The 11,536-nt window shown below is 39.4% G+C and overlaps 1 protein-coding gene across 1 annotated transcript; it reads left to right on the top strand.

Annotated features, from left to right (window-relative positions):
- The first annotated feature begins 1,490 nt into the window (after positions 1 to 1,490).
- LOC131321754 (shaggy-related protein kinase eta-like) lies at positions 1,491 to 7,884 on the top strand. Its single transcript, XM_058352677.1, has 12 exons — positions 1,491 to 1,733; positions 3,024 to 3,116; positions 3,497 to 3,556; positions 3,634 to 3,906; positions 3,995 to 4,069; positions 4,147 to 4,203; positions 5,752 to 5,892; positions 6,001 to 6,051; positions 6,130 to 6,225; positions 6,323 to 6,406; positions 6,658 to 6,759; positions 7,511 to 7,884. Exons 1-12 carry the CDS (start codon positions 1,632 to 1,634, stop codon positions 7,604 to 7,606), a joined length of 1,230 nt encoding a protein of 409 aa, XP_058208660.1. The 5' UTR covers positions 1,491 to 1,631; the 3' UTR covers positions 7,607 to 7,884.
- Positions 7,885 to 11,536: the final 3,652 nt, after the last annotated feature.

An 11,536-nucleotide genomic window follows, 5' to 3' on the forward strand; every position in this document is an offset into this window, starting at 1 on the left:
AGAGGTAGTCGCACATGTCCGATCAGACTGAATTATAGCGATTACATTCTGTCCGACGAGGCCTACAAGATGAACGACTTAGATTATCGAGTACAGATCCGAGGTCGGCAAACTGCGTTTCGCAATCCCTAAACGTACGGGATTGCAGGGAAGTAATTGTGTCCTTTTAAATAAATACCAGTTCATAATAGGAGCTAGGCCATCAAATCCAGCTCACGAGAACAAATAGATCGAAAATTCATTATCTAATTGGAGGTTAATCTAAATTAGATTAACTAAATTACAAAATTAGTTAATTGTTAAACGGTTTTCAACTAGCTGGCCAGAAAGGCCGGAGTGGGTTTAATTGTTTACGACGCCCGTATAATGATATGGAGTGAAGAAACAATTAAGTTAATCGTCCCAATTAGTATATCTCTATTAACTACTCTCAAAAACACTGACGAGGCACCACCCTATTGGCCAGATGATATTTGTGTTTAACCGTACCCGCGTGGTCCGGGTGGTCAAGACAAACTCAGGGGTTTGCTCCCTCTCAAGTTGAAGCTGAGTTTCCGAAATCTCTAACATGCTATCAGTTTTTTTGGATCAGTTCATACTTCATACGAATCTCTACCTTGATTTTAATTGGAACTCCCGCTAATAGCCGATGAGATTAGTTCTCCAAAAATTAATAAGCTCTCCATAAGCTAACTCGGTCATTGAGTTATCAAAAAAGGATACTGCTAACCAACTTTCACTTAGATGATGGATAATAGACACATATTGCTAAATGCCAAACAAATTAGTAATATTTTAGTACATATATAACGGATATCAATTTACATATACTCCCTCCGTCGTATTGTTTGGTGTTTGCACCTTTTGGAGAATCGTGCTTTTCCCCGCATAAAAGATAACCTTTTATGAGAAATTAGTTTGGAGAAAATTTACACCAATTTTTTCTTCTCAATGGAATCTTTAAATTGGTGTAAAGAAATTTTTAAAACAAATTCGTGCTTATGTGCTAGAGTATTATCAATAATACTTTGGTGATCACATTTGACTATACATCAAGTTTAAGGTACCATGTGATGTGTTACAAATGTATTGGTGGCTGGACTGTAACCGAGCCAATTCGAGTCGAGTTTTGTCGAGCTCGGCTTGTTTACTAAACGAGTCCAAAACTTGAGCTCGATCCGATCGAGCTTAGTCACTTACTAAATAAGTTTTTTTAATTAAGCTGAGCCTCTTTTAACGAGCCGAGTTTTTGTCGAACGAACCCAAAACTCGAGCTCGACTTGTTTGCTGAACGGGCTAAGCCGAGCTGCTCGGTTAGTTTACTGTCCCATTGGTGAGATGTGCCTCATTTTACGTATATTGAAACACATTCTATCAATACAAACTGAGCCGAGTTATTCGGTTCGTTTACGGCCCCAATCAGGGGATGTGCCTCGTCACATGGTCCAAAATTTTGGTACTCAAATGTCGTCACCGTCTCTAGCTATAATCCATCACGTACATACGGTATAGTCCGTCGATAGCGTGAGGATAGATATAGTGAGAGAAAATGTAGACAGATGAAATACTGTATAATAGTAGGAGTATTTAGAGAGAGAGAGAGAGAGAGAGAGAGTAAAGCTGTGTAGCACATGGCCTCGTTGCAGCTGGGACCTCGCCATCCTCCAGACCACCACGACCCTCCGAAGCTCGCCCCTCCTCCTCGCCGGCCGCCGGATATGGACTCCGACAAGGTTCTACTTCTACTACTCCCTCTCTCTCTCTCTCTCTCGTATTCTTATCCCTCAGAGTTAGTCGTTGAGTCGCCCCAGCTCAGTCTGCTCTTCTTCTCACTCGATCTAGCTCGAAACCTTCGATTTTCTCCACGATCTCGCCGTTTCTCACGCTCTATTTCGTCGACGGAGATCGGTGGGAGGTCGCCAGAAGTAATGCACGGAGTTTTTCCCGGCGATCGGACGGGCTTTGCCTTTGTCTTGCTTGTTTATTTGATTTGTGAGGTGTTTTGGGGGCTACATGCGTACAACTCTGCTAGTTTAGCTTTGATGTTTTTCAGTCCCCTCTCCTAGTTGTGTTTGTTGATTCCTAGATTTTTTCTATTTCCGTACATGTAGTGGTCTCGTTACTGTAATACTGTGCTGGTACCCTAAGTCACATAACGTGAAAGGTTGTTTTAAAAACGTTGCAAAGTACTAAATTTGCAAGAGCGAGGATTGATAGCTGAGGCGGAGGGCTCGGATTACATGACTAAGCTAATACCGGTTTCTTTTCATTGGTAATCAATTGATCCAGTAGTTTTAAAAAGAAGTTTTGCTTGTTTGTCAGTTGCGTGATTGTCTTCGGTCTATGGGTTTTAGAAGTTGAAGATGAACCAAACACATGCGATAACATGAATAAGTTATCGATTACAAGAAACTCACCACACAATGATGTGCGTGGTTTGGCAAGGTTGTCTACGTCCGCTGCGCTCCCCAGGTTATGCTGTATCATCAACGAAGAAGAAGAGTACTAGATAGACAACTATATATGCGGTAGGTTTCGTCAACTACTAACTGTGATTACCACAAATGTGTGGTGAATCAGGCTATTGAAACCCAACATTCTTTCTCTAACTCTGGTAATAGAATTGCAGTTACTTTTTTGCCTCCTTCCCTTTTCCTTGGGTGGGTGTGCTTCCCAAAGACTTCCTAGTTTGCTTGATGCTGTTGGTGACATATGATGCTCTGAATATTCCCTTGTTTCAAATGCAAGCTTTGTTGCATATGATGCTTTTGTCAAAGTTTTGGTTGTCATAAATCCTTTTCCTAACCATGTCTCGTTTAGATCTTTGCTCTTTTCTTCTTTAAACGACATCTGTAACTATTTAAGCTATTTGTTCAATTTTGGTAATTGTGCTCGACTTTTGATGCTAATTATATTAGGGATAGGGTAGTTAGCTGCTGTCATCATCGTTGTTTTTGGGTGTAGAGGATTTGATCGTAGTTTTGGATTGTACGCTAAATATCTAATTTGGTTTTGCACTGCAGGAAATGACATCTGCCGTTATTGCGGGAAATGATCAAGTCACCGGTCATATTATTTCCACTACTATTGGAGGCAAAAATGGTGAACCGAAACAGGTAAGGGCAAAACTTTATACTCCAGTCCTACCGCTTATTCCTGTTGACAAGTAATAAGATGCTTATTTTGGTTTCTTTTTAGGCATGAAATGATATTTTCTGTTAATTCTAGGTAGGGTTTGTATGTTTAAGCATCTATCTGCTATCAAGGAAAGAAGTTGTTTTGCTGATAGACCTGCCACCTTCAGTCCTAAGCATCGCCGCATTAAAATAATAGTAATAATAATAGTAACAAAAAAGCTAAAAGATCAAGTTATATGGGAGGAGATTCATCAAGTTGTTGCTTTTGATTTTTAATTGAGAGGTTATTTCTTCCTGTAGAAAGATAATTGATCCAATTTAGAAAGCTAATTTGTTATTCTTAAATGTCTTTTTAACAGACCATTAGTTACATGGCGGAGCGAGTAGTGGGTACTGGGTCATTTGGAGTTGTTTTTCAGGTACTAAAATTCTGGGATTTTTAAGGACTTCTGTTACATGTTTGTCCTATTACATTATTAACGTCAATGTCATCAAGGCTAAATGCTTGGAAACTGGAGAGACTGTGGCCATAAAGAAGGTTTTACAAGACAGGCGGTACAAAAATCGGGAGCTGCAGTTAATGCGCTTGATGGATCACCCAAATGTGGTATCTTTGAAGCACTGCTTCTTTTCTACAACAACTAAAGATGAGCTTTTCTTGAATTTGGTCATGGAATATGTCCCTGAGACTATGTACCGAGTACTTAAGCCTTACAGTGATGCACATCAGAGGATGTCACTCATCTATGTCAAACTTTATACATACCAGGTCTGAATGTTTTTTTCCCATTGTTTTCCTTTGGTTTTTTTATCCTAAAATTTTACTGAGCATGATAAAGGTTAAAAATGATTTCCAGATATTCAGGGGGCTGGCTTTTATTCATACTGTTCCTGGGATTTGCCACAGAGACGTCAAACCTCAAAATCTGCTAGTAAGTTGCCCTATATTTGCTTTTTTGGATAAGGTGGTGCATTTATCTGAAGTTTCTGAACATATCTTTATCTGCAGGTTGATCCTCTCACCCATCAGGTCAAGCTTTGTGACTTTGGAAGTGCAAAAGTTCTGGTATGCTCTGTTTGTTATATCTCGGGTATCAGATAGATATTCTTTACCCAATTAATTGTATATTGAGTTTTTTTTTTTTTTTTTGGTGCTTGTGAGTTGTATTTTGGAAATGATTTTACAATATATAGAAGTTGAACCATGTTCTAAGTTATGTAAGGTTGCATGATACTCTCTGCTTACTGTAGTTGTCATAAACAGTGACAAATTTGGGTTTCAAAAAGTCTACACACACAGCAGATCTGTGCACAAATTTTGTTGTGGGGCCCACCACGGGTCCCACACAAATCATCCGAGCCGTTCATTAAATGTAAAGCATTTTTTCAAGGGTTCTTGTAAAAAATAAGCTCAATCCGATACCTATAGGTGCTCGATCCAACCATATAACTTTTCATTATCCGGAAATCTGAATGAAAAATTAGATGGTTGGATGAAGCACCTATAGGTATCGGATTGAGCTTATTTTTTACGGGGACCCTTGAAAAAATGTTTTACATTTAATGAACGGCTCGGATGATTTGTGTGGGACCCGTGGTGGGCCCCACAACAAAATCTGTGCACAGATCTGCTGTGTGTGTAGCACGGTTTGTATTTATTGCTCCTAAACAGAATATAGGACCTAATTTTATGAGATGATTGCTCTCTCTCTCTCTCTCTCTCTCTCTCTCTCTCTCACATATTCTACCTCTTGTAATCCTTTTTTATTTTCCTGTTCTACTTTTCCACGTGCTGACTTCCGTTGCCGGTCTTCAGCATTTTTGTCTCGACTATTTCCTCTTTTGTATGAATGAGCCGAATAATTCACTTATGCAATTGGTATTTGAGTCATATTCATAACTAATTGCATGTATGTCTTCTTGTGTGTTAGTAGTGAAGCTCCATTGTGATCCATTCATAGTGCTAGAGCTTGTCCCGCATTGGTTAAGTATAACCTCCAAAACTAGTATATGAGCCTGAGCGGCCTCTCTGCTTATTGCAAATTGGTATTGAGTTGGATGCTTTAACATGGTATCAGAGCTAGGCTTTCGGAGGTTTTTGGAGAAGACTCTTGATTGATTGCCCCGTTCTTTGAACCTTAAGCGCAGCTTGTTTCATTGTTTGTTGTGATTCCTTTGTTAATTATATTCTTTGTTTACCTCTCCGCATCCAGGTCAGGGGTCGCCCGGCGGGGGAGTGCTAGGGCTTATCCCACATTGGTTAATTTTTACCTCCAAAACTAATATAAGAGCCTAGGCGGCCTCTCCACTCATTGCCAATTGGTTTTGAGTTGGATGCTTTAACACATAGCATTGATATAATCATGCATTGAGATAACTATGATCTTTTGAGAATTGACTGTTTCTTCCTCTGACCTCTGCTCTGGAAGGTACTGGGGAGGCAGATTGCTTTTTGCAATTTATTGATTGTTGTTTCTCACTCTTTCCCATACATTGTTATGCATTTAATGCGAACATTACCTGTATAATTTGTGTTGTGAGGTGTGTTCCTTCCCCTTTTTTTTCTTGACAACCTGCAGTTTTTTTCCTGAAGTGCAAGTTCTTTTGTAATCAGGTCAAGGGTGAAGCAAACATATCATACATTTGCTCTCGTTACTACCGTGCTCCAGAACTCATATTTGGAGCAACAGAATATACAACATCAATTGATATATGGTCAGCTGGTTGTGTACTTGCGGAGCTTCTACTGGGGCAGGTTTGTGACTTCCTTATCATCCTTAGTGTTAACATTTTTTTGTGAGAAGTATGTCAGTTGTATAGTCCAATATGTTTTGCTTACTTCACATTCCAAATTTTACCATAGCCGTTGTTTCCGGGAGAAAATGCAGTGGACCAGCTTGTGGAGATTATCAAGGTGCATTTCGTTGTCTTTCATTTTTCTATGGATCTTAACTCTTAGTCGTATGGGAACTTGATCTAGAACTTTCTACAGGTTCTTGGCACTCCAACTCGTGAAGAAATTCGATGCATGAATCCAAATTATACGGATTTTAGGTTTCCTCAGATTAAAGCTCACCCTTGGCACAAGGTATACAGTTTTCTGTTTCTTTTCTGATATGTTGAAATATTTGCGGTTATCCAGCCTGCTTATCTTTGGAATCTGATCATGAAGTTCTGTGTTTCAGGTTTTCCAAAAGCGGATGCCTCCTGAAGCAATTGATCTTGCTTCACGGCTGCTTCAATACTCACCAAGTCTGCGTTGCACTGCAGTGAGTTTAGCTTCTTCATATTTGTGGAGTTTTCTCAATTTTGTCTCCAAGGAAGCACAATATTGCCCGAAACCAATTCTGATTGCCTAGAAACTGGGAAGATTCCGAATTTTTCCGTACCATTAGGCTGTTGTAAAATTGGCATTCCTTCACAAGTATTCTAACTGATTTAGCTTCAATATGTTTGGTTAACTGCAGTACTGTATTTTGAGTGCTTTCGTTTGTTTTGTTGTTGTTTTTTTGTGCTGCAGTTGGAAGCATGTGCTCATCCTTTCTTTGATGAGCTTCGGGAGCCCAATGCTCGTCTTCCAAATGGCCGCCCTTTGCCCACTCTTTTCAACTTCAAACAGGAAGTACGCATCCTAATTCCTAACTACTAAAATTATCATTTTCCGTTTCTCTGCAAGACAAGTATATCCTTTTCGTCTTTTGTGAGGCTATCCCTTCTGAATTTTCCTTTCAAACTTGCTTCAGAAGTTTGCTTGTATTATTGTTCTATTTGAAATAGAAAGTTTCCTAATACTTCATAAATTTTTGCATTCTGCATCACCAAAAGGGGTGCTTCCATGTGTGAACAACGTGCACAACCTATGCAGATATTAGCAAGCCTCTAAACGAGATTTATAAGCTGCATGTGTGTATCACCAAATATTGCTAACTAGAAGGGAAACAATTGCATATAGCTCAGGTACTGGAATTCATTCTAAGATACCATAATAACATTTTGTATTTGTGGTGGAAAATCTATATGTGGGTTCCATTGCTGCGTTGCATGTAATGGGAGACTTCCATCCTTTATAAGAAAAATCCTACATGGGACATGTTTTATGAAGATGAAGATTGCCCACATGGTCCCTTTGCCATTCCAGCGCATTCCATGTGCACTAAAGTCCAATGTCTATCAATGTTCTAGTCGTATAGTAAGCTTTAGGGTCCAGTTGTGGGGTTGGCAATACAGCTATCCCATCTCTGGTGTTTGTGGGGTAACATTTTTTTTCTGCAATGTGATTAAATCTCCAATCATTTGTCTTTTCCAGTAAAAATAGTCGAAAAAACTGTTGATAATAACCGCCTTGTTATTTGGATTCCCCCATCTGTTTGCAGCTGGCTGGAGCTTCACCTGAGTTGATCAACAGGCTGATACCAGACCATATCCGACGGCAAATGGGTCTCAGCTTCCCACACCCGGCTGGCACGTGAAGAAATTGATGTAAGGTGGAAAATCGACTCTTTTGCTGGTCCACTGAACGTATAGTCTCCATGGATTACATAGGTTTTGGCGTAACCACCGATTTTCTCGTCCGACAACTGACGTGTATGTATGAATATAGCGTGGCTGTTTGTCTTAACCTGAAATTGGGCCAATCCGTCGACTATGTCTCATCTTAGCTAAACAAAATCTTCCCCCCACTTCTGTACATTGTTTTTGTTCGTAAAAGTTCTCAGAAATCTACGAGTGCAAAAAAAAAAATCATAAATACTGTGTGTATAGCTTGTCCAATCTGCCTACAATGCTCCACATGTTTGGCTTGTTTTTCGCTTAGCTGGTGTTCTTCGTTCTTGTGTGAGCTTTTGGTCGCTAACCGTATATTTCTATCTTATGCGAACACTTTTTTCTGTGCTGCTGCTGAGACTAATAATTTCCCTCTCAGGATTTAAGCGTGGTTGAGTATCCGCTTGTTCATGTGTGTATATAATCCTAGAAAGCCCTTCCGTGCAAGTTTTAAGGGTGCATTCGACTTGAGAGTTCACCTCTTACTGACTACAATTATCAGACTCACTCTTTTTGCCCTTCCACCAAAAAAGGCGCGACTTCTGCCTGTAGGTTTGTATGATTTGAAATCATGGCAGTAAACATTTGAGTATGCGATTTGATGGTAGTATTTTGTTAAGGTCATGTAGTTTCATATTGCTCAAAATAGGCCCGTCAATGGACCGGATCTGGATCCGATAAGACCCAATCCGATCCGGATTCGATAAGACTCAAATTCGATAGTAGTAATCCGGATCCGATCCGAAAATCCGAATCCGATCCGGAAACTTTTTTTACTTCAAAAATTTTAGCAAAAAAAATAATATATTTTTCAAAAAAATACAAATTTTTTTTCGAAAAAAAATATAAAAATAAAAATAAAAATACAACTTCTTAAACATTTTTTTTTTCAAAAAAAAAAAAAAACTATTTTTTAAAAAAAATTTTAAAAATAAAGTTCGGATTCGGATTGATAACAGATTTAATCCGATCCGATCCGATCCGGATCCGTATTGAATTACCGGATTCGGATTATTGGATTATCGGATTGACGTTATTGAATCCGGATCCGGATCGGATTTTCCGAATCGAATCCGGATTGGATCCGGTTCATTGACAGGTCTAGCTCAAGAGTAGAATGGGCGATCGCTTCGGGAGGATATAAACAAGAAGCTTACCAATTAAAAGCCCCACCAGAAGAGAAAGGGTCTAATCCAATTGGGAATGTGGTGGTGCCACCAAATTATCTCTCTTTTTCTTCTTTCAAAGTGTTGGGTCGCTGCCGGTTTTAATTTGAATCAAACATTTAAGTCAGAGGTAAAGAGGTAGTGAACTCCCTCCGCCTGGATTATGACTTAGAGGCGTTCGGTGCGCCCCGGAGACCCTTGAAAATCCAGAGGATTGAGTGCCTGTGACACTCGGTCATACTCATTACTGCATCACGTCTCCAAGGTGAACAAGACGGGTACAAAAGTCATTCACAACAAGCGACGAACGGTTTTGGGTAAATAACAAACGCAAGATGTATACCCACATAAGTTTCGAAGCAACAGTGCCGTAGCCAAAAGAGATCCTTTGGCTTGCGCTTGCCGCCTATCTCATTGTAATCGGCAAGTGTTGAGTGCTCGGCTGTAATTTATCTATCAACTCCGCTATCTTTGGATGGCCAAAAAAAAAAACCCATCTCTTTCAACAGGCATGTTAGCTTGTCAAAGCTGATGTTATGACGCATAACAAAGATTTGCCTAAGCCCGTCAAATGGCAGGTTCAGATGATAGATTTGACATTTGATCAAAAAAGGATAATTTATTATATTTGACAGGCACATACGTGCATTAGATAGATTTTGGTGATTGGTCCTCTTGATTGTGTCAAGAAACTGCGACCAAGTGGTGCTCCGACTCATTTTTCCTTTCGACTTAATTTTTCATCGCCTAATCATATAAGGTTGATTCACCTTATGTAAGTCATACATGATTACGTGGTGGAAAAGGAATTGGACGCCACGTGATCCCGTCCCTAAATCATTCAATGATTTTTGTGATCTTGGAACTGTGTATATGTCAGTTTAAGGGATCTTTTTAAGATAAGTCAATAAGTATATGGGGATTCATGTGATCCACGAAGACTTACTAATTTCTCATAAGAAAACTGAAAAGAAACAAAAAGTTGTTTAGTATGCACTATTAGTTAGATATATATTTACTCCCCCAGTCCCACAATTTTAATTCATCTTTCGATTTTCAGATGTTCCAAAACACATGTCAACTTTGAATGGAGAAACTCATTAATCCTACCCAATAATCCTGACAACCATTTCGTGAACCAAACGTGAGATTACTTGGGATTAGATACAATTACTTAGTCAGTCCTATCCCAGACAGTTAATCCGCGAATCAAACAAGCCCTTAGTGAATTATCCTTTGCGGAGAATTGTAATTCCGTATGTATAGTTCATGCGACAAATACTATTAAGGATGACAGAGTTGTCATGTTGCATCGAGTCACCACATCCATAGTTCATCCTTACTTAGTATTTTTTCAACCCTAAAAATACTTATCCAAGGAAGGTTAGAAACCACAACTGGTTTATCCAAAGACTAATAAGAGTAATAAATTGACAATGACAATAATTAATAGATTATTGCAAATGCCACAACTGGGTAAGGTAGATCATATAGATCATAGACTTAGTAAAAATCATTTCTTGTATTTGAGTAAGGAGATCAATAATTATCTATATTAAAATAGAGCGAAAATCATCAAAAGGGTAGGGGGCGACCAGCGTAGCAACTCCTTCCTGGGAGTGACCATAGAGGCTCCCGACCAGCCGTGGAATGTCCGGTTTGAGCCATAGCTACCGTCCGGGAGGACGGGTCGTCACCACGGCACCACCTGGTGCACAGCGGCGATGCCGGCGAGAAATCCCCCTCTTCGGTCCAACTACGGGTTCAAATCAAAGCCTATTAATGGCACCACCGGGTACATGCACACATTTACCTCCCGGAGCTCGAACCTACGCAGTTGTTAAAAAGAGTGTGAATGTAAAAAAAGAAAAGAAAAGGGTGACTCATAATATCGAAGTGGATGAATATAATTACTTTACGTTACTCCTACGGCCCTACCTAGTCTCAAATGCATAAGCAAATTCAAAAGTTATTCTTCGGGATCCTAGAATTGGTCGATGTGCGCACAAGCTGGTCCGGACACTTAATTATCAAAACAAACTTCAAAAGCTATTGTTAATTTATTGTTATTCCTTACGTACCCTAGGTATGGGTTAAAGTATATACTATCTCACATTCTCACTATAAGTATCCAACTGTGTCACCCCTTTACAATATGCCAGTGTTACCCCTACAGAATCTGCCAATAATAATCCAAACACAACCTATAAAAGTAATCAAATGTGATGCCATTTTCAAAGCCAATATACTGTTTAGGATTGAGTACTAAAATCTAAACCTCACCCAGTACAAGGGACGAGATTTTCAAGATTTATTTAGTGTGAGCAACATTTAAAATAAGGTTGGGTTCCTCTGCAGTAACTATTCCGAACAGGCCAAATTTCCTTATAATACAAGAGTATCTTAAAGGTAAGGTACTTTTGTGGAACCCAAATCTGTGAGATAACTCCAGCAATCGTCCCGGATAGTTACGACGCAGGAGAGAGAGGATCCATTTTCTTTAAGAAAATACGTCTTGTTTAGTACACATACAAGTGGGAAATATTTTTAAGTTCAGAAAATCCTTGGGAATTTCCAAGGGGATAGAAAAACGAGACAAGTAATAACTGGGAGTTCAGATTCAGGGGAGTATCTCACTTTCCTTCCAATCAAAGCATTCTTAAATTCTCATGCCAATTGATTTATATCTTC

The sequence above is a fragment of the Rhododendron vialii genome, chromosome 4a (genome assembly GCF_030253575.1).
Source record: "Rhododendron vialii isolate Sample 1 chromosome 4a, ASM3025357v1".
NCBI lineage: Eukaryota > Viridiplantae > Streptophyta > Magnoliopsida > Ericales > Ericaceae > Rhododendron > Rhododendron vialii.